The sequence below is a fragment of the Emydura macquarii genome, unplaced genomic scaffold (assembly GCF_026122565.2).
Source record: "Emydura macquarii macquarii isolate MOO-44397 ecotype Brisbane River unplaced genomic scaffold, CSIRO-AGI_Emac_v2 contig_691, whole genome shotgun sequence".
NCBI classification, from domain to species: domain Eukaryota; kingdom Metazoa; phylum Chordata; order Testudines; family Chelidae; genus Emydura; species Emydura macquarii.
In genome coordinates, this window is record NW_027130828.1 from 16,737,633 (window position 1) to 16,761,747 (window position 24,115).

The 24,115-nt window shown below is 43.5% G+C and overlaps 1 protein-coding gene across 1 annotated transcript in view; it reads right to left on the bottom strand.

The window, feature by feature from the left end:
* LOC137148963 (collagen alpha-1(V) chain-like) overlaps positions 1-24,115 on the bottom strand; it is a 132,135-nt gene that overhangs the window by 84,874 nt on the left and 23,146 nt on the right. Inside the window, exon 7 of the mRNA XM_067542196.1 lies at positions 22,679-22,720. Coding sequence (XP_067398297.1) covers positions 22,679-22,720 — 42 coding nt within the window. The remainder of the gene's footprint in view (positions 1-22,678; positions 22,721-24,115) is intronic.

Here is a 24,115-nt window from a genome sequence, read left to right on the forward strand (position 1 = left end):
CGCTCATTACACTTCCAGTGTTGTGTTGGAGGAGTGGGTGTTATTTAACATATTAAACCTGGAAAGACCACAGGGCTTAGCAGAAGAACAGAGTGGGCAAGAAGTGGTTTTCCCATCCTGTGAAAAGTTTTACTCCATTGAAAAGTGTTCCTGTCCTGAACTGGGATGAAAAGTCAATCTCAAAAATGTTCATGAACCCAAAATCTGAACAAGTATTTGAATTCAGGTTAATTGAAATGTTAGCTTTTGATCATTTTTAAACATTTCATTTTTGATCTCTTGAAATCTTTTTTTTAGTCTAAATGTACTAAAATGTTGAAACAGCCATTTCTACTAGAGAAATCAAATTTTCATTTTGGGATATTTTAAGAGTTTGAATTTTACTTTTCTTCAAAAAATGGTTTTCAGTCACAAAATTCATCAAAAGCAGCCCTGCTGCACACACAGATGGGGTTCAATTCATTGACTTTTTTTGTGGGGAAAAAAAGATGTGTCAAAAAAACCCCAATCAGCTCTACTTAACAGCACATAGAGGAAAATGACAGATATACACAATTGGGAGGGTTGCAAACATGAGCAAGGACTAAGGAAATGACACAAAGCTATTTGGAGAGGAAGATGGTCTTGAGGTTAGGGCACTGGACTGTGCTTAAGAGATCTGGTACAGTTCCCGACTTTGCCACAGATTCTCTTATTCATCTGACTTCAATGAACCCACAACATTTTAGTCATCTGAGAGCCCTTATTCCCAACTCTGAGGACTGTGAAATAGTGTGTGTGACGGCTCTAAGAGCAAGTACTACAGCTCTGAAGGAAAAGGATTCCCTAGCATTGGAAGAGGAGGGTGTATTGCTAACTATAACCATACACGCTTTTATAGCATCTTTCATCCAAGGACCTCACAATGCTTTAGACAAATTAATCAAACTGGACAGGGAGAGCGGGTTGAGCTGTTTTTTTGGATGAAACACTTTTTTCAAAGGAAAATGCAGATCAGTCAAAACCAAAAATTTTCATGGAAATGAATAAGTTTCAATAAAACTTTCAACAAGAAAGTTCTCTCAGGTCTAAGATGGAATTTCTGATCAAAAGCAGGTGGGAGACAAGCCTAAGTCTGGATAGCCAACAGCCTGGAGGATAAGGCATTCATCTGCAATAGAGGAGACCAAGAGATTCAAGTGTCTCTGCTCTACCTGATTTGGACCAAGGAATGAATCTGGATCTCTCACATCCCAGATGAGAGCCCTAAGCACTGGGCCATTGGCTATTCTGAGATCAGTCTCTCATTTTCCATGAGAAAAATGTGAAAGGTCCCAGTTTATCCCACAGTGGAATACAACCAACTGCCTCAATCTTGAAAATGTTAATGAAGTGGAATTCTTGTTTTCCAGCTAGCCCTCCTCACGACATAGATGCTGTCACTGCTGCATGCAAACATCGATAAACTGGTTTTCAGAGACGAAGAGTATCTGAAGCCCCCATTCAGCCAACTCAATGACAGTTGCATGTGCTCAGCAACTCTGAACATCAGCTTGCCCAAAATCCCAGGTACAGTGCTGGGAAAAGAACCCACATTCCCTAGTTTAGACACTAAACAGTCCTCTTCATATGGTAGGTTTCAGCTCAGCTCATTTATACAAAAGACTGAATTATAAACTGTTCTGGTGATTAAATTGCTGCAATTAGCACTTGTGTAACACCTGAGATCCCACAGATTTTCACAGTGGAATCTTGGATAGTATTTAAATATTGGAGCCCTCTTCACATAAATCCTGGTAATTCCGCTCCTTTTTCCTTGCACCACCTGCTTTTGAGAAGCTAAAGGGTTAATCAATGTTCGTACTGTCCATGGAAACACTTTACGCATCACAGTTAGTGTGTATGGGACTTCAAACAGCCAGTGCCGGTATCACCTGAAACCACTTAGTAATAGAGGATTGCATTTACTAAGGTGTTTAAACCACCTATTAGGCAAATACACGGAATGTTTCAGGCTCCTCTTTCTTCTGGACTTTCCCATAGAAGCATAAGATGCAGGCAAGCAGCGTAGAGGAACTCCAGTCTGAAGGTACTTGGCAGAAGGCTAAGACACCATGCTTGCTCTCTTCCTGTACGTGGAGATCATGTTCTGAGCACTGGCAAGTCTTAAACCAAAGGCATCCAAATGTCCATTTCAGACATTAAGACCCACACTGCCTGGTGATGACTATGTGATGGATTTGGAAGAAATCCAAAAGTTTGGAGCAAACACCAGTTTGCTCCTGCAAAACATATTCTGAATGGCCAGACACATTCCATCCCATGCATGCTCCCTTACTCCTCCTCCAGTCCAACCATCTGGGTGCATTCCATCCTAACCCCCAGCCCATCATCAAGTCCTATTCTGCCCCTTCTCCCCAGCCTCCACACACTTCACACTGGCCTGGAACCTTGGTTAACGTTTTCCAAAGCACCTAAGTGGTTTAGCAGCCTAAGCCCCATTGACTTTATATGGAAATGAGGCTCGCAAGTGATTTAGGTGCTTCTGAAAATCATATCCCTTTTCTATATTCAGAGTTTGCACCAGTTTAACTAAAAGTGTGATTTCAAATTGATTTAATTAAACTGGTGCAAAATCCCACATGGACCTTCTTAATTCAGTTTAAATCTGGTTTATATTAGATTTAGTTACACTCAGTTCAATTCAAACTTAGATATAAGACAGATTTAAAATCAAATTAAGAACATCCACATTGCGTGTTTCACTGCTTTAACTAAACACGTTTGAAGTCACATTTTCAATTATACTGTGCAACTTTGAACACAGACAAGGCCTTAGAAAAAAGTCTGAGTGTTCATTAAAAAAATCCCACCTGCCCCCCAAATAATAATACATCTATTTTAGCAGATTTGGTAATTTTCAGATCTATACTTTGAAAAGGTTAATCTATTTTATGAATTATTTTTAGGCCAGGGATTAATTTAGTAACTTTAATTCAGAAAAGTGTTTTCATACTGAAATTCAGTGCAAATGAATCATTCATGACTTTGTTTTAAAACAGTTTAATCCTTAACTATGATGTGGTGGTTAAAATGTAACCATTCCGATCAAGCCAATAAAACAAGATCTAGCTCACAAGACGATGACTGACAACAGTATCTAACAATCATAAAGCTTCTCATACTGTTCAGCAGTTTATCCATTCTGTTCTCGGATAGAATTCATTCTGGAGTCCTTAGGGAATGCATTTGAGATATTTGTACTGTGGGGTGAGGCAGGATGGGGAGAGATCTCTCTGAGATGAAATGATAAACTTAACACTCCCTCAGGGCAATTTGACTGTGGAACTCACTGTCATAGCATGGGACTGAAGTAAAAAACTTCACAATGCTCGAAGAGGGAGTAGACAATTATGGATAAAAAGAATATCCAGGATTATAATGGCTAATGCTTTTAAAAAAATGTATTGGAAAGGACATAAAACCTCGTGCTTTGGCGTTTAAACCAATAGTTAATTATAAGGGATCCGGACAAGACCTGCATGGGGCAGATTATCCCACATCTGCTACTATCATATTCTGGCGCCTTCCTCTGCAGCATTTGGTGCCAACCAGTGTGAGACAGGACATTGGGCTAGATGGACACTGGGTCTGATCCTGTCCGGCAATTCCTATGTTCCTGTCTCCATCCTTCCTACCTCACAGCAGTCAACATGAGACCAAGAAAGGAAAGATACAAGCACCACAGCAAAGGGAAGATGTGTCATGAGAGGGGGCAGGAGAAGCTGTTGGCATTTCTAATGCCATTGGCATAACAGTTCTGAAGCCACATTGCTTTTTAGTGGAGGCTAACCCCTCCAGGAAAGCATGATGATCTTCAAGCCTCCATCAGCTTCCCTTCTTGGGAATGATTTTGCTGCTTCTCTGAAGACGAACCAAATTAGAGCTCCCTGGGAGATAATTAGAAAGGAGCCTTTCTGTGCAGACCCACAGACTAGGCACCACCTGCCAAAGGGGGACACCCAGCTCCCTCAGGAACATATAAATGGTAGGAAGGGTATTTTTGAGCTGTCTGCAAGATATAATTAAAAACCCCAGCACACAGGATTGCTAAATTGGAATCCAGTGGTTTTGGGTTCCCATGACCGAAATCCTGGCCAAAGGCAGCACAAACAATGCTAACTACTCTGCAGTGCACAGGACTTTGGGCAAAGCAACTTCAGGCCCTAACTAGCAGATAACTTCCTTTACGTTCAATCGCAGAGAACCTGCCTGGCATACAAGAAAACGGGGAAGTGGTTCCACTGGAGAAAACATGCGACTGTTTGGCATATTACTGTACAGCTAGCCAGTGTCTGAAAGCATCCAGGGTCCATTTGCATTCTCTCTCTCAAGAGAAGGGAGAGATTATTTAGGATGGTGCAAGGGTGAGGGACACAGGAGTAATCATATGGGATGAAATTAGGAAAGGGAAATTTGAGGAGGAATATCAGGAAAGGACTCCCTGACAGTGAGATTTATTCTCCTGTGGAACCATCTCCCAAGGAAAGCAGTGGAAGCTCCATTGGATGGAACATTTGAAACCAGGGTGAGCTGTAGAAAACTTCCTACAGGGAACAATGATAGAATCATAAATGTCGGGATGGAAGGGACCTCGAGAGATCACCAAGTCCAGCCCTCTGTGCTGAGGCAGGACCATTTTAACCTAGATCATTGCTGACAGGTGTTTATCCAACCTGTTCTTAAAAAAAAAAAAAACTCCAGTGATGGGGATTCCACAACCTCCCTGGGAAGCCTATTCCAGAGCTTAAATATCCTTGTCATTAGAAAAGTTTTTCCTAACATCTAACTGAAATCTCCCTGGCTGCAGACTAAGTCTATTACTTCTTGTATCCTGAATCCTGGTGGCTGATTAGGACTTTTTCCATCTTTAATACCCTAGATTACTTTATGCAACTCATCAACTGCAGGACAAACACCTGCTTTCTTAGAGCTTCATCATACAAGGTGCTGAGCACGCTGACTCTGATCCAGCAAAGTACGTAAGCGCATGCTTAACTTTAAACACACGCATCTTTAATGGAACAATGCATGTGCTTAAAGTTAAGCACATGCTTAAGTGCTTTGCTGGACCAGGGCAAGTATCCTCCGCACATTGCTGGATTAAGCCCTTGGCATCTGACCAAATGAAGTTTCTGGGTAGGAGAAACAATTAGCTTCCTAGAGACAAATTAATGCACCATAATTAGCAGCCACTGGCTCATTACTCTCCCTGAATGCTGCTGTCCATCGTGCATATGCTGCACAGCAACCAGAAGGGCCTGTGACACTTGATTAGACACCCTTCTGTATGTATATCATGCATGCCCTCCCCATTGAGCCAGGATACAGGGGAGGAAGATAGGTGTTGGATCTGCTTTTACATATAAATCCTCCCCTTTCATTCAATGTATAAACCTGTTTACAGTTTTCAGCAGTACACTAAAACCTCAGATGTGGGAGAGCCCTGTCCCATCCAATTTCGCACCCTCCCAAGGAAACCAAAATCCCAGCATGCTTTTTCATAGTGAAAAAGCATCTAGAATTCCAAAGGGGGTCACAACCCACTTAACAAACCCCCCAGCAAAGGGTGCAGGGGAGGATACCTCGGCCACCCCACCCATCAGGAAAAGAGGCATGGGTACTTGTCACCTCAGCAAGGGACACAGAGATAAAATTTCTAGACACCATAAATGATTGATTTTGGAGCAGTTTGTCTTGGAACACACAACGGGAGAGGCAATTCTTAATTTAGTCCTAAATGGAGTACAGGATCTGATCCAAGAGGTGAATATAGCTGAACCATTCAGTAATAGTGACCATAAAGTAAATAAGTTTAACATCTTTGCAAAGAGAAAAATGACACAAACTCACCACAGTAATATTTAACTTAAAAAAGAGGAACTACACAAAAATGCAGAAACTAGTTAAATAGAAATTAAAAGAAACAGTCACAAGGGTGAAATGCCTGCAAACTGCCTGAAGACTATTTAAAAGCACAATAATAGAGGCTCAAACTAAATGTATATCCCAGATTAAATATATACATATATATTACAGGCTGGTAAACCTAACTTCATTACCTGGCAAATTGGTTGAAAGTATAGTAAATAATAGAATTATTAGACACAGATAAACAAAATTTGTTGGGAAAGAATCAATGTGGCTTTTGTAAAGGGAAATCATGCCTCGCCCATCTATTATAATTCTTTGAGGGTATCAACATGAAGGTGGACAAGAGTGATCCAGTCAGTATAGTGTATTTGGAGTTTCAGAACACCTTTGACAAGGTCCTTCACTAAGCAAAATAAGCTGTCATGGAAGAAGAGGGAAAGTCCTCTCATGGATCAGTACTGGTTGAATAATAGGAAACAAAGGGTGGGAGTAAATGATCAATAGCAGAGTCTCCCCAGGTATCTATATTGGGACCTATGCTGTTCAACACACTTAAATGATCTGGAAAAGGGGTGATTAGTGACGAGATAAAATTTGCACACAATATGAAATTACTCAAGATAGTTAAGTCAAAAGCTGACTGCGAAGACATACAGCGTGATTTCACAAAACTAGATGACTGGGCAACAAAGTAGCAGATGAAATTCCATGATGCTAAATGCAAAGTAATGCACACTGGAAAAAATCATTCCTACTATACATACAAAATGATGGGGTCTAAATTAGCTGTCACACTCAGGAATGAGATCTGGGAGTCATCATGGATAGTTCTCAGAAAACATCTCTCCATGTGCAGCAACAGTCAAAAAGCTAACACTGTTAGGAACCATTAGGAAAGGGATAGATGATAAGACACTAAATATCATAATGCCCCTATATAAATCCATGGTACACCCACACCTCAAATACTGCATGCAGTTCTGGTCACCCCATCTCAAAAAGATGTATTAGAATTGGAAAAGATACAGAGAAGGGCAACAGAAGTGATTAGGGGTATGGAACAGCTTCTATACAAGAAGAAATTAAAAAGACAGACTGTTCATCTTAGAAAGGAGATGACTAAGGGGGGAAATACGATAGTGGTATATATCATGGGACGTGATTCCAGCTTGTGTAGACATACCGGAGTTAGCGTTAATCTCGCTAGCTTCAGTCCCAGAACAGCGAAGTCTGAGTAGCACAGGCTAGCCAGCCGAGTAGTTATCTAGCGTTCTGGGCAGGCTTACGTAGGCTGAACTGAAGTCCATGCTGACACAGCTTCACTGTTCCAGTACCTAAGCTAGCTAGCATCTGCATGAGCTGCAATCACCCCCCTTGACTGCAGTGTAGACATGTCCTTAGTCCAGTTTTTCATTTGTTCTGTTATTCCCTGCTTCCACTAGCCTAGTTCTCCTGCCCATGTTCCAGTTCAGATAATTACATTCTAGATAATATGGTCTAGATAATGCTTGGTCCTGCCATAAGTACAGGGGACTGGAATAGATGACCTCGTGAGGCCCCTTTCAGTCCTACGATTCTACCTACTTATATTCCCCTTGCTGTTACAAGTCCATATGGTACTATTCCCCATGTCCTGCTCTCAGTAGGGAGGTTGTGAACTGCTGAACGGCTGCTGTTTTTTATCTCAAGTGTGGCTTCATTTCTGGAATTGGTGAAGAGATTCTTGTACATCCCTCCTTACTTGGCTGGGGTACTATGAAGCTCAATGACTCGAAAGCACATCAAGACTCTCAGATGGAAAGTGCTATTAAGTTCAAATGATTATTTATGCGGAACGTTCATGCACATATAACATTTAATTGTTGCTACCATGGCTATGGAGATGGTTCTCAGCCCATTACTGTTTTTCACAGGCTGTAATCTTCCATGCCTGCTATGATGGAATTATTGTACTAAAAGGGTTATTACCAGAAGAGCCTTTTCTTTCACTACAGAACAGCCAAGAAAAGGAAGTCATCCAGTGTCTAAATGTGCCTTAAAATTCAGGCAGAGGAATCTTCAAGTCTGTCCTATTAACTTTGTTAAAACCAAATCACGCTCGGTATTACTTATGGCAGGAAACTTTGAGGTGAGGTTTTAAAAACGCTCCCCCATCGGCATTCATACATTGACCCACCAGGCAGCTACAGCTGCCCACAAGCTGACCAAAGGTTCCTGCTTTTAAAAGCTGCCTGTTGACATCAGAAAGTTGAGTCATCAATAAAATAAAGTCTGGCCTGATGTCATTTGTTAGCTTATGGAACGGGAAGTGTTTGTTTAGTTTGAAATCGTATCAAAGCAAATTTGCTTGAGGTTTCCAAGTGTGGGCACGTCAGCCCTCATTAATGTTGCCACGGGCTCCTGATTAACTGGCTGGCATTAGTAACTGCAGCCAATCAGCTCCAATTATACCATCAATAGGGATCTTCAACGTATAAGAGGGATCTAGGTACCCGTATTGTCAGCGCCCAACAGACTAGTATCAAAGCACCTTAACCACATTAATGAATGCTCCCTCACAATGCCCTTGTGAGCTAGGGAAGTATCCCTATGCTTATTTTAGAAAGAGAATAGGGATTAAGTTATTTGTCCAAGATCACACATTCCTAGGTCTCCCGAGTCTCACTCCACAGGACTATACCTCTGCAGTATGTCTTAAGAACAAGGCTTACTGCTGGGTTAGGGCTCTGCAGGGAGTTCTTAAAGGACAAAGAATGTTCTGCAGGGATCAGTGGATCTCAAGCAGCTGTTCTTAATTCATAGCCCGAAAATGCAACACACAAACTGCCATAGAACCTGTGATTTTACAGCAAGGCTCGTCCACATGGTCAAGTCAGTCACAGGGATGTTCCGGCGGTTAGGACACTGGCGTGGAACTTGGAAAACCTGGGCTCAGTTCTCTGCTCTGCCACAGACTGCCTGCGTGATCGTGGGCAAGCCATTCAGCTTCCCAGTGCGCCTCCGCTCCCCATCTGTAAAATAGGGATAATAGCCCTGCCCTGCTCTGCCCCAGAGGGGCATTGGGAGGATAAGAACATTGAAGATTGTGAGGGGGCCATGTAAGTATCTAAGATTGGGTATTTCAGACATGCTGCCAAATCGTGGTGACTTTATTAAGCCCTGACTGGCTTCACTGGGAACTCTGCTGGAGTAGAGTAAAAATTGAGCAAGGAGCTTAGGGTTTGGCCAGTGATTTGGAGAGGGAAAACCCTAATGAAAGGAATTATTTAAACCCTGTTAGGGAACTGCACAAGCTATATCATTTCATACCCACAAACAACTGGAAGGCAGGTGACGCATGAGGAGGAGTGGGAAACCGTAGGCCAAATCACCTGCTGATAGATATCATTTTAGTGCCACAGAGTAATGCTGATTTATACCAGCTGAGGATCTGGCCCACATCTTATATGAAGGAACAAACCCTTTTTCAAGAGCTGCAAGGAGCTGAAGGTGGCAAGGCACCCCAAAGACCCCTGCGCTGCTTGGCTCAGATCATGCTATATTTTACAGAAAAGGTGTCAGAAAAGACACAAGGAATAGTGGTTAGCCTGGGACAGGAAACCTGGGTTTCAATTCTCTGTCCCATCACAGACACTCTGTGTGACTTGAGGCAAATCACTTTGGCCTTGTCCACACACAAAAGTTGTACCACTTTAGTTATACTGATGTAGTTAATGTGGTACAACCCCTTTGGTGTGGACACAGTTGTATCAGTATAAAGGTGCCTTATATTAGTGTATCTGTTCCAGTACGGGGAGAGATTGACTACAATGGTATCAGCCACCTTCATACAGGGCTGGCTCTAGAGGAAATAGCACCCCAAGTGAGGAGTGTCTTCAGCACCCCCCCTCCATTTGTTAAACTTTTGAATGCCTTATTTTTTATTCCATTTCATTTTATTCCATTCCATTTTTAGCCCATTTTACGACTTTGATGCACTATTTGCATGCATGATATAGCCCTGTCATATAAGAGGATAAATTTGCATGCTAGGATCTGAGAGTCTGTATTTATTCATGTAAGCAAATAAAAAAAGATTTGTTTCCTCTAAGCTTATAGAAATGTTTTAATTTTAAGAGTAATTGAAAGGCGCTCACATCAAGCAATTGAACTGTGCACCAACACCGGGTGGACCAGTATTAAATAGTGCTACAGTAGGTGATAGCCCTAGAATGTTAACCCTTGTCCTTTAGTTCAAAAGGTCGCTTTTCTCGCCTTCGTCCTCACAAACTGAAGCACAGTGTCAGCGATCCAAAGACACACAATTACACAACACCACAAGGTTCACAATATCACGGCTGGGCTCTCACTTCACTTCAGTTCATTCTTGTATCTCACTGACTGACTGGCGATGCCCCACCCCTTATATACCCGTGAGGTCCTGGCTGACAACATTCTAGGAGGTTGGAAGGAAACATAGCTCTCAGAACGTCTGGAAACTTCCATGAGATTCTACAAAGGTCCAGAACATTCTAGGAAGTTAGTGACAAATGAATCCACACACAGACATTTTACTTCAAACAAACAATCTATTTCCCCTTCTGTCGCTAACAACAAAAACAGCACCGCAAGCCCAGCGCCCCCTGAGCCTTGCACCCTCAGCGGTCTCCAAGGTCGCTTGCCCCTAAATCTGGCCCTGCCTTATAACTACATCCACATAAGGGCTTGGACTGGTGTAACTATATCATAAAAAAATGTCATGTCCCTAGGGGACATCGCTGTACCACTACAACCTTTAAGTATACCCCAGGTTTTGATGTCCCTATGCCTCAGCTCTCTGTCTGCATGATGGGGAGAGCAGTGATTCTCTATCTTAAGGGCTGTTGTGAGGATAACACATTCAGGATTGTGAGGTGCTCTGATACTATGGCAAAGGGGGTCCTATTAATTCCATAGATAAAAATATTCCTGAGCAGGTCAAGGGAATAAAAGAAGTCTCAGTGTAGAAAGAAAATTAAGGCCATGCCACATGGAAACCATTCAGCGTAATCCTGGAATTAAAGTTCAGCTCTTCCAAAGATAGAAAGTCAATTGCACTCGAAAGAGAAATAAACCTAGAACTAGATTGAAAATCTATTTTTATCTCTGCATGAGAGAATAGAACCGGAGCTGGGACTTGAAAGCACAGGCCTCTCCCTTCTCACCCTACAGGGTAGAATAGAAAAAACTAAATGCTGGCTAGTAGCTCATTATGCACCAAGCCCATTTATTATAGCACATAAAAGTCTTCTCCATCCTCTGCCTTGGAAAGGGCAGCTGCTGCTGCTAAAATAAAACACAATATAATTTTAAACGACACAAAAAAAAAAATAGATTCTAAAGTTGGAAGATGGCAACAGGACGAGCAGCCAGTCTAGTGTTCCATGAGTATTACGGGCAGGCAGGGCTTAGCGCCTCAGCTCTGATCCCAGCTCTTTCCTAAAATACCACATTCAAAGGCTGTTTATACCCAGAGCCCATGTGTTATTAACAACAAGCTGCAAAAAGTAGGAAATCAAAACATTCTGGGAGTTTATTCCCAGCGCTGATACCTCGTCCTCTCCTGGGTTCTGAGCAAATCCCTCAGCTTCAACACTCCCATCTGTTAAAAGGGAGGGAAATACCTCCTTCCCTCCGTGGGACTTACACAGATTATCCATTGTTTGGAAAGTTCTTTGAATAGGACAAAACCCGTTCACGCAGCCTCTTTCCTGGTGTACTTTTCCTGCACCGGGGGCGGGGAAAGGCCCACAACTGCTTTTCCCCATGCATCACATGGAACATAGGAATTGCCAGCCTGGTACAGACCTGTGGTGCACCTTGACTAGTGTCTTGTCTCCAACATTAGCCAGTACCAGCTGATTCAGAGGAAGGTTGAAGAAATGCTGCTGCAGATGGTTGTAGAATAGTCTGCCCCCAGGCAAAACCCCTTCCTAACTCCTGTTCATTAGATTTTGACAGATGCCCTGAAGCGGGAGAGTGTAAACCTGGCCCTTACAAAAGTATCATTTGGACCCTAAATTTGCTTCCTATGTAGTTAGGCAGTACAATTGCAATCTGAGTCCAAATCAGAAGCAAAAGCAATTATCTGCTTAACCGGATCAAGCGAAAGCAAAGTAGGAAGTGAAAACCCACTCAACTCTTAGCGCCTGGTGCTTTACTGAACTCCTAAAGGGGAGTGGGGAGAGATGGAAAAAAGAAGAAAAGTTAGAAGTCAGCTGTGCACAAATCCTTTGTGACTGGTTCTAGCACCTGCTCAGAGACAATGAGCCTCACCTGACCTGCAATAAGGCCAAGAGCAGAACTACTACACTGCAGGAGCTTTGGGAAAAACAAATCCCTTCTGTTACTAGATAAAGAGTCCATGCCCTGCAACAGAAGGCCCCCCTCTCTGTTCCCCCTGCCCCTTTCCAGAGATAACAGATTCCCAGTCAATCCTGACAACAAAAGCCTCAGTTAATGAGCACTGACAGGAAGAATGTGAAGGGATAAGTAGTCCAGGCTCTGCTGTCAATACCTCACTCCTGCCTATCTCCAGCAACTTGTTCATGCCAGGCTTCTGGAACCAGCCCCTGGGCTCTTTGGCTTCAGAGCAGTTCAGGCGGCTGCTGCTTGTCTGTCAATGCAGCAAATCCTCCTTCAGCAGCCGTCGTGGAAATCGATGCACTTCTCTGTCTCAAGAGCCCTAGAAAGCAGAGCCAGTGGAATCAGTGGTTCAAATACTCAGGGAAATAGCTCTCTACTAGAGCTGGGCAGGAAACGGTTTTCCCACCCCATTAATATCTTCAAGAGTTCAAAGGTTTTTCCCCCATCTCAAATCAGGCCAAAAAGTCAAAATCTTGAAAATATTAATGAACCAAAGCATTTTTTTTTTCTGGCTTGGGTCAATCGAAACGTTTCATTTGGGTCATGTGTTGTGATTGACTTTTCCTTTTAAAATTCTTAATCTAATGTCCTTAAATTTCTCAATGAAGTCATTTTGACCCAGAAAAAACAGGATGTTTTGTGTTGAAAGTGCCTAAACAAAACACTGAAAATTCCAATGTTTTTTCCCCTCAGGAAATTCAGACTCTGTTTCATGAACTGTTTCAACAAATTGGCATTTTTCAATTAAAAAGATTTCTGCAAAAATTCCCATCTTGCGCTACTCTCTACATTGTGGTGTGTTTCCTTCAGTAACAAAACCCCAGAGGGGACCAGCAGCAGAGGAGGACTTTACGCTGCAGATTCTGGGAGATGACTATGGAGTAGCTTAGGGTGTGTCTGATCCATTTGCTACTGTGGAAAATCAAAATATTCAACCCACGGCCACCCCTTGTGGCTAAGGCAGTGTGACAGCTATTTTTGCTCCCTTGGAATTTACTAATGGTGTCCAGATGCTGGACTTGGAATAGGAATACACTGCAAGCCTTAATTATTAAAGGTCTAAACTTTCAAGAGTGACTAGAGTGATTTTGGGTTTTCACCATTTTTAGCTGCCAAATTTGAGACACCTTAAAGGGTCTAATTTTCAAAGGGCAGGTGGTTGGGACTTCCTAAAGACCAAGACCACTTAAGGTACTGTAAGCTGGGCTTCCATCAGCTCAGGTACCCAAAATCACTCTAGTCACTCTAGAAAAATATATGCATCAGGGTCAAACTTAGACCAGCCAAAGAAAGGAGCCAACAACCTAGACCCAGATGTACCTTTATAAAACAGTATGTGACTTAATACATCACCACTGAGAGTCCAATTCAAGAAAAGGGCAGAAAGATAATCATTTAAAAAGCCATCCCCTGGTAAACAGCAGCTCTTCTGACCTTTCACAAGGTCAATGGATCTATAACCACATGGTCACAGCAAGACACCAGTACGACATGATAAACCAGGGAGGTACAGTGCTTTGTAAAGGAGCTAGAACAGGAGCAGAGAAGTCATCTTTCAAACTGAAAACATATTGAAATATTGCAAGCATATGGTAAACAATAAAAGGCAACATGAGCATGGGAACTGAGAGCCTGCAGAAGGTCAACTAATAAAACATTTAATACTGGTTGTTATTCACTCTTGATGATGACACATGGCATGGCTGAATGGAATTGTGTTTTATTTTGTTATAAGGAAAAACAAAGTTAAAAACCAGCCAGAGATTCCTCCCCAACTCACACTTTTTAAAAAAAATTAGTAGTAAGAAGCAAAATGCACATCTGAAATGATGTACCAGAAACCATCTAACAACATCCAATCCAGTCTGAATTCAGTTCTGTCCATTTCAGATGGCTGAGATATTAGAAGGTCTATAATTAGAGCTGACAAAAAAAATTGGTGAAAGTAAATTAGCCAAAACATGCATTTTTTGAGGCACAGAAACAATTCACAAATTCAGGTCAAATTTGGCAAATAGTTACATCTGAAAAACAAAATGAAAACAACAATTTCAGAAGCATTGTTTCCAGTCAACCGCAAACATTTTGTTTGACCCAAATTATTTTTTTCCTCAAGTTTTTCATTTTATCCAGAAAAATCAGTGTCGGATGGAAGTTAACCAATTTTTCTTCTGATTTTTTGGTTGAACCACAAACCAAAAAAAACCCAAAAATCAATTATTTGCTCAGCTCTATTTATAATAGAAATTAGAGCTGATCCTTCGTTGCACCATCTCAAACAAGTTGCAGTGAGAGGGACAGCTCCTCATTTGCTCAAACTCTTTCAGTCAAATGTCCAAGATTCCAGATTGGTCTTTACCCAAGAAGCATATAGTCAGAGATGCTGGAGAGCACTGCTGGGGCAGAAAACTGCCAGTGTTTATTCCATCAGGTCTGGTCTTTATCATACAGGGAGCATGCGGCAAGAACAAGCAGTTTGCTTACAAGCTATTGAGTGTCAAGCAACTTGCTGGAATTGAACTCTGTGACTCCCACAGCTGTTAATGGTGAGCAAGCAGTCAAATCTCCCATTAACCACTTTGAAAAGTTACTCTTAAGAGGGCCATCCAGCGAGAGAGTTGGTTCAAAGACATTATAACAAAGATAAACAGCAAAGGGATTTTTTGTCTTTCATTGCATCCTTTATGGCTCCATGGATATGTATCCCAACCCCTACTACTCCCCTCCCAATCAAAATACATTTTCTGTTCTTCCTCACTACCAGAAATATCATGGTTTGATCTCCTCTGTTTCACTGGGAGAACTCCTTGGAGGACTAATGGGATAATGACAGCATAAAACACTGAAGCCTGATCATCAACTTTTCCAGCTTTCAAGTGGCAGCAGGGTTTTTTTTTTTTTGCTGTTAAACTCCGAGGCTGTCTTTATCCACCATAAATCAATTAAGGACCCAGATACAATCTGATTTACTTTGTAGTTCACATAAAACAAACCTGTAGAACCCACAGCTTGTTTTTGCAGTTATATAAACCATGTACTTAAGGGCCTAATCCTGTGAATGCTTATGCATGTGAGTAACTTCACGGATGGGACTAATCCTATTCAGTTTGCTCAGCTGTGTAAGCATTTGCAAGATCAGGGCAGTGATAAAAGTTTGATTAGTTCCATCCATTTATCCTCTTCTTATTTGGTGCTGTAGCAAAGGGAATCATGTGGTTTCTTATTTGGCCACATTGCCAGTTGGAATTGCTTTAAGTTACTTTTAGCCCTGGTCTACACTAGAGAGTTTGGCCGACAAACCAATCCTGGTGTACATACTGCAATGACCCTTTTGTCGACAAGATAAAACCACCTTGATGAGAGGCATCAAGCTTTTTGCGACAATGTTTTAGCGACAAAGCGGCAATGTAGACACTGCTGTATGTTTTTGTCGTGGTAAATGGCCTCTGGAAATGTCCCACAGTGCCAATCCTGACCACTCTGGACATTCATTTGCACTCCGCTGCTCCGCAGTCACCCGCCCCTTCCACCCGGAAACTCGCGTGAAGTTTTGAAATTGTTATTCCACTTCCTGCTTGGTCAGCGAGGAGAGCTTGCATCTCATCTTCCCAACTAACCATGGCGGCTCCACGCAGCAAACGCTCTCCTACTTAGAAGACACCGGAGCTGCTGGACCTGAACAGCATTTGGGGGGAGTCTGCCGTGCAGTCCCAGCTCCGCTCTAGCGAAGGAACTTTGATACCTACGGCCAGGTTTCTCATGCCTTGGCGGAGAAGGGCTGTGAATGGGACACGCTGCAGTGCTGAGCTAACATCAAGGAGTGGCGGCAGAGCTACCACAAGGCCATGGAGGCAAACCACAGCTCTGGTGCAGAGCCAATGAGCTGCCGCTTCTACAAAGAGCTGGAATCCATCCTCAGCGGCAACCCCACATTCACCCCAAGACGCCCATAGACACCCCGGAGCCAACAGATACTGGACTGAACCCCGACAAAGAGGTCATCAACGAGGAAGTGGCGCTGGAGGATGACCAGGAGGCAGGGAACAGTTTGGTTGCTGAGGGTGGGAGTCAGGAGCTGTTCTCGACCCCAGAAGGCTACAGCCAGCCCCAGCCGTTCAGCTCAGGCACTCAGGAAGCAGGAGAGGGAAGCTCTGGTAAGTGTTTGGAAGCTGATGCTGCTTGTGTACTGGAGGCAGGGGGGTTGTTAGCTTGGCTAAAACATACAGGTAAGTGAAGGGATAGAAATGCACAGGAGTAGCTGTGTTTGCATGTGCTTTCCAGTTCCCTTGCACATCTAGGCAGTACGGCTGAGAAGCACATTAACGCACGCCGAGATTTTGTGGGTATCCTCTGGTGTGACCTCTAGGAAACTTTCTGGGAGGTACTCCCTGATTCTCTGCCGCAGATTCCTGGGCAGCGCAGCTGTGTTTCTGCCCCCATTGTAGGTCGCTTTCCCATGCCAATTGGCAATCACTTGAGTGGGGACCAAATCAGCACACGGTCGTGCAGCATAGCAACCCGGTTTGAAGCTGCTTGAGTGGAGGAGATGCATCCTAGCATCCTTGCTGACTCTAAGGAGTGAGATATCTGCTTCTATGGCCCTGCTTGTGGAGAATGGTGGCACAATTTGAAATTTACTTTCCCTGTGTACAAGCGAGCACCCGCCCAGAACTCAGACTTACTTGGATGGTCTGCCCCCGCCCCCAACTCACCATTCTCAGGCTGATCAAGGAGCTGTACTCTGTGCAGGGGGACAGTGAGAATGAGGTGTGTTTCACAGTGATTCATGTGTACTGCTATAATGGTTTTTTTCCACTGTTTCTTGTTCTTACACAGATGTGACCTTTGCAGCCAAGGCCCCTACACCGGCGGACTGCCTACAACTGATAAGGAAGCGACCCTGGAGAAGCAAGGAGGAGATGTTCCAGGAACTCCTCCTGTCCTCTGAGGCATCCGAGAGAGAGAAAAGGGTATGGAGACAATCAGTGTCAGAATCTCAGAAGCTGGATAGACAGGAACAGAAGGAAAACCAGCAGAAAATTTTAGCTGGCCATGAGCGCATGATCAAGGCCATGGAAAATTAGACAGAGCTTCTAAAAAGAATAGTGTTATTGCAGACACAGCTCATACAAGCTCAGCCCCCACTTCAGCCACAAACAGAACTTCTTTCCCTGCACTCCACCAACTCCCCCTACACATTCTTACCAAAGTCATGGGACATCTCACTACCCCCTCCATTCTACCCCCTCAGACAGCTATGAGAACGACAGATGGACTTACACACAACTGTCATAGCTGGCACTGCCACCTACTACTTTCTCCCCTTTAGGATTTGTGTTGTGTGATGTTTTGTGTTTAATAAAAGTAAGCTCTCAAAACAAGCAGCACTCTTTATTTATGTGTTGAACATGATATGTGCACCTGTCACTGACACACATGTACAGCTGTATAGAATGTCACAGCGCAGTTCCAAAAATACCTGACGGGTTCTCATTGTCAAAATGGGCCCTCAATGCCTCCCTTATGCATATGGCCCCCCGTTGGGACCCTCTAATACCCTTGGCATCTGGCTGCTCATATTCAGATGCAAGGCGATCCGCTTCTGTGGTCCACCCAGGGGCAAACTTTTCGCCCTTAGCTTCACATACATTATGGAGCGCACATCAGGCAGTTATAATCACAGGAATATTGTCCTCATTTAAGTCCAGCCTGCCATAAAGGCATCTCCAGCGTGCCTTTAACCTGCCAAACATACATTCAATAGTCATTTGGCACCACTCATCCTGTTATTGAAGTGCTTCTTGATGCTGTCCAGGTTGCCTGTGTAAGGCTTCATGAGCCATGGCATTAGTGGGTAGGCTGGGTTTCCCAGGATCACTATGGGCATCTCAACATCCCCTATTGTAATCTTCTCATCTGGAAAAAAAAGTCCCTGCTTATAGCTTCCAGTACAGGCCAGTGTTCCTGAATATACAAGCATCATGCACCTTTCCTGACCAACCTACATTGATATCAGTGAAACATCTTTGGTGATCCACAAGCACCTGCAGTACCATAGAGAAATACTCCTTCCTATCGATATACTCTGTTGCAAGATGGTCCGGTGCCAAAATTGGAATCTGCGTGTCATTTATTGCCCTGCCACAGTTAGGGAATCCCATTGCCATGAATCCATCCACTATTTCGTGTACATTGCCCAGAGCCACAGTCCTTCGCAGCAGAATGCGATTAACGGCCCTGCACACTTGCAATAACACAACTCCAACAGTGGACTGGCTGACTCCAAACTGATTAGCAACTGACTGGTAGCAGTCTGGAGTTGCCAGCTTCCACATGGCGATCGCCACACGCTTCTCCACCAAGAGGGAAGATCTCATTCTGTGCCGTAGGGCAGGGGCCAGCTCCGCACAGAGTTCCATGAAGGTGGCTTTGTGCATTCCAAAGTTCTAAAGCCACTGCTCATCATCCCAGACCTGCAGAACAATGTGATCCCATCACTCAGTGCTTCTCTCACACGCCCAGAAGCGGTAGTTCACTGTATGAAGATGCTCCATGAATGACAACAGTAATGCTGGGCTGTTTGTCTGCATGTCACTCAGCAGGTCAGGCTCCTTGGATTTCTGTTCTGATTTGGAGCTCATGATGTACTGCTTGACCAGCCGCGATGTGTTCAGAATGCTGTAAGCAACAGTGGAGAGTAGCGCAGGAACCATCTTTTCAGATAGAGATGTTGGGCACGCAAGGGGTATTAGAGGGGCCCAACGGGGGGGGCATACACATAAGGGAGGCATTCAGGGCCCATTTGGACAATGAGAACCCATATGTGCACCTATCACCGACACACATGTACAGCAATGCAATGAGTGATGTCACGGAAATGCAATGCACCATGGAACATTGAGCCAGCCCCTATGCTGCTCTGCGTTCCTCTCCCCCATCCCAGAATTCCTAGCGGCAGAAACTGCCAAGTTACACAGTGGGATAGCTTCCCACGATGCACTGCTCTCACTGTCGATACTACAGCACCAAGTGTGTACGTGTTTTTGTGACGAAATGAATGCTGTGTGGATGGGCGCAAGCGCTGTAATTATAGCGTTTATCACCCAAAAAACTACTGTCGACAAAACTTTCTAGTGTATACAAGGCCTTAGTTTTGAAGGAGACTAATAGGCCTTTGAGTTCTGTGGACCATAAGAACAAGACCATTATTGTTTTCATGGCAACCCGCATGATATCTTCATAAGATAGGACTTCCCTTCCAGATCAAGTGGGAGAAGGAGTTTAGCTGTGATGACAGACCTACTTTAAAGTATGCTTCTGTCTATTGGAGTGCTCATACCTTACCCATTGCCATAGAAACAGACCCCAAGGCACAATGCAAGGAGGTTCTGTTGTACCTTCTAATGGTCGTTTATTACACAAGTGCGCGGGTTAGGGCTGAAACCTTCACTCAAAAAATCCAAACATCAGGCAGATGAGGAAAAAGCTCAGAGGCTGATGTTTGTGAGTGCAGGCCTGCCTTAGCTTTTCAGTTACTTAGAACTGCAGGCAAACCCCTGGAACGGAGCAAGGATGGGTTTGGGTGCCAGAGTCTTAGGCTTGGTCCGTATTACAGCCTTATATCGGCATAATGTCGTCGCTCAGGGGAGTGGAAAATCCATGTCCAAGTGACGCAGTTATAGCAACCCGGCTCCTGGAGGAGAAAGCTCTATGTTGATGGGGGGGCTTCTCCTGTCCACATAGCCACCACTTCTTGGGGAGGTGGAATACCAATGCCAATGGGAGAAGGTCTCCCATTGGTGCAGATAGAGTCTTCACTAAGTGCTACATTGGCGCAGCTGTGCTACTGCAGCACTGTGTGTATAGACAAGCCCTTAGATTCATAGATTCCAAGGCCAGGAGGGACCGTTGTGATCATCTAGTCTGATCTCCTGTAAAACACAGGCCAGAGAAGTTCCCCTAAATCATTCCTAGAGCAGATCTTTTAGAAAAACAGCCAATCTTGATTTAAAAATGGTCAGTGCTGGAGAATCCACATGACCCTTAGTAAGCTGTTCCAATGGTTAATTATTCTCACTGTTAAAAATCTACACCGTATTTCCAGTCTGAATTTGTCCAGCTTTGTCTTAGCTACACAGAAGCTCCAAATCTTTCTTTCCTTCTTTCTTTTTCTTTTCTTTTATTTCTTTTTTTTTTTAAATTAACTAAACAACCAGGAACTGGTCTTGAGCCAGTTTGAATTTCCTATTTCATTCGGGTACTTTTGAAATTTTACCCAGGGCCTAGTCAAGCCATCCATCTGGGTACAAAATAGCACAGTCACAATTACTCAGAAGAGCAAGGGGTGGAGGAAGGATAAGAGAAACGTGTCTTGCTGTCTCTGTCCCGTTTTACTAGTATGCAATGATCCCCTCTTAAAATGACTATTAAAGCCAGTTGACCCAACTGCTCCCTCTTGAGAAATAATGTAAATATGACAAGCAGAATTATCTAGCTCCATAAAGGGCTGGAAGGATGGATGAAGGTAACACACATTGCCAGTACTTCCCTGGATCTAAATTGCTAACTTTGCCCAGATACACACACTGAGGATCTTATACCCTTGAACCATGGAGACATCTATTTATGGCATCAGCTCCACACAATTAATCTAGTCCTTTTTGTACCCATCCACTTATATGGTTGCACCCAGCACCACCACTGTAGTAACCAAGCCCTTTATAATATGCAATTAGTTATCCTAATTAGCAGTTAATGAAAACGCCGGAGCTTCCATCCACCCTTAAAAAAATACAGAGTCTTGAAAACGGAAATTACAAACTGAAGTTTATCGGAAAGGCGCCTCTCTGCAGCAGCTGACCTGCTCCTCATTATTTTTCAAACCACCACATTTTATATATATAATATCAGAGTTAAAGATCCTCAGGAGTCTCTGGTTTTGATTAAGTGCTTGAAAAATTAAACTTGACCCAGCTCCAGAATCTCATTATCCTTCCCCTTTGGGCATGTGAAGTTCACCGGCTTTCTTACTATGGCAGAACCTCACTAATTCACACTAACCAGTAGGAAAAGCCACTGAGAACAAGCCAGGTTTGCGAAAGAGCAAGGGAAGCAGACAGATAGACTGGAGAAGGAGAACGTGTCACAAGCTAAGATGCTCATTTGGAGAATTGTGAAGCAGCGTTATTCGTGGCAATTCATAGTTTGCATGGAACATCAATCTTCTCCAACGTATTCTGAGGAATTTTATGGCACAGTTTTTCAGAACGGCGCATGTTTGGATTTGGATGGATACCTCAATTGCACATGCATTCAGACTAAACCGTGTGTTCAAAATACAGGTAGAATTAGGTACACACTTCTGAATATCTACATTTATATATTTTGCATAAAATTAATGACATTGTGAGAGTGTGAGACCATGCCACAGGATTCTTTTGCTGTGACCTATTGGATGTTGAAAAATAATAAATAGTACACAGTTTCAAAAGCTATTCACACTTCAACTCTTTGAATTTCCATCTCTGGGTTAAACCTTTTCCGCTACTATTAGAAAAATGACTTTGGCATTCCCCCTCATCCCCATACCGAGAAAAGTTTTGGTAGTTATAAAATGAATGGGGGCACTGGTCTGGCAGTTTCTGCCCTCCCAAATACTCTATGACAGGAGGAGTGGCAGCAGGATTGAATCTTCCTGGGGCAGATCTTTGAAATCCCATATCAGTGGAAGAAGTGGTAGCCATAGTCCATTCTCCGGCTCCCCCTAAGTCAACTTCAGATTTCACCATCTTCCCATCATCATCATCATCTCCTTCTCCTCCCCTATTTACAAGAACTCCAGGCAGCACTGGCTAACCTACAGATCATTTCTGTTTCTACTGCCACGTGTGATGCACGTTCACAGCCGCAACTTGTGCAGCCATTTGATTCATTCAACCAACGCCTTACCAGCCTCTCAGTCCATCGTCAAAGTTTAAACACTCAAAACATGCACCTAAAAACTCCAAACAACTCCATAATCTTATTGCTCCTGTCCTGCTTTCCCCTCTTACTGTTTAGCATGGGGCGTGCTAGCTCTATATTTTTGCTGGAAGCTCTTCAGGACACGAATCTTGTCTAGTGTTTGTTTTGAAAGCATCTAGCACACTTTTGGGGTGCTTGGGAAAAATATCAACCAACAATCGTATCCCAGGCTGTGCAATATGGTCTTTTACCTGCTAATTAATGATGTAGCCAAAACAATCCATTTGTTTCCTTGAGAAATGTCATAACATATTGATGCATCAATGAAATCTCGGAAACCGCTCCCACCCCCCCAAACTGCTCCCCAAAAGGGATTATCCCTGTACACATCCCCCAAACTGAACTGGGAAAGTCATACCTGAGTGTAGGATTCCTGGATTTCATTGGTTTCTTTTGGCACCTACATAATCAGGAAAAGAAAGAGAGAAATAGAACATCACTACCTCAGTTGCTGAATTTATTTAAGCAAGTAATTGTTGATGGGCTCTGCTATTTACATAGGTTAAGAGTCTACTGGGTAACAGAGCTGGTTTTTGTAAAAAGTCCTTCCTTCCAGCATGGATTTTCATGCTTCTCGCTGCATGAGCAGGACTGGGGAATTTGCTTGGTACTTTAACATCTGTGCTTCATTGTACACATTTAGCCGTTTTCTTGTTGCTATTCTGGAGTAAAGGTCCGGGAGAAAAGCTCCCGGAACACAGGTATTTTACTACTCAGCCCTAGGAAAGGCTAACAATGGGTGGGGACCACAAAGACCTGGGCTTTATTCCTAGCTCTTCCAGTGCAACCTTGGACAAGATCATCTCTGGGTCACAGTTCCCCTTCTGTAAAATGGAGCCTACACTAGCCTTCCTCATGGGATTGTGGCAAGTGTTAGATAATAGATCTGCAGAGAAATGTGAGCAAGGAAAGTGTCATCTAATGTGCCAGTACCATGGTTGCTAGGGATGACTGTGAGTAACACTTGTGCTGTAACTTGGTGCTTATCTACAAGAACATTTAATTCATGGAAAGCTCGGATGAGAATCAACCTCGCATTAGCCTGCCGCAGACTAACTGTACAGGTGGACCCTTGCTGACGTGCAATAGCAGTTCGCTAATGTGCTTTGATTTAGTCTCGTTTGCAAGAGGACTTGACCAGAGTCCATTAACAAACCATTAATGCATGTCACCATCAGGGTCCTCTCAGACAGTTGGTCTGTGGTAGGCTAGCCCGGGGTAGCTGCACATCCCAGCCTTCTGTGAACTAAATGCTTTTATGGACAAGTCCTTGTACATAGAAGAGCAAAACATATCATATTCAATGCAGGCAAGTAACACCATGTGTTACACTGACATCCATCACCTAGTCCCCTCTGTTCTCCCCGTATCACACATTTGGCCTTCTACACATTTCCTATGTCTGGCACCATACATTTCTAGTTAATCCTCCATGATGATGATCTTTTCTTTTAAACATTTTCTTTTTAATAAATATGGAAATTGATGCAATAGAGCCCAGTGCATGAGCAAGGAAGCCAGTGACTGCTCCAAGGCCAGAGGAAAGGAAGCGACATGGCAACACTCCTCCACCTTCACCACTGGGCTTGTAAACGAGAAGAATAACGATGAACGGGTGTGAAAGCAAATGAAGAGATGCAAAGGGCCAGCAGGAGATTTTCCCATAACTCCAGAGAGGGCCAGGAGGGCAGCTGCTCCATCCTACACGTCTATAGCCTCCCCTTCCACAGCCCTTTCCCCCAAGGCCTTCCCAGCTCATTAGTCATCCATTCTCTGCGGTCATTAAACACAGAAG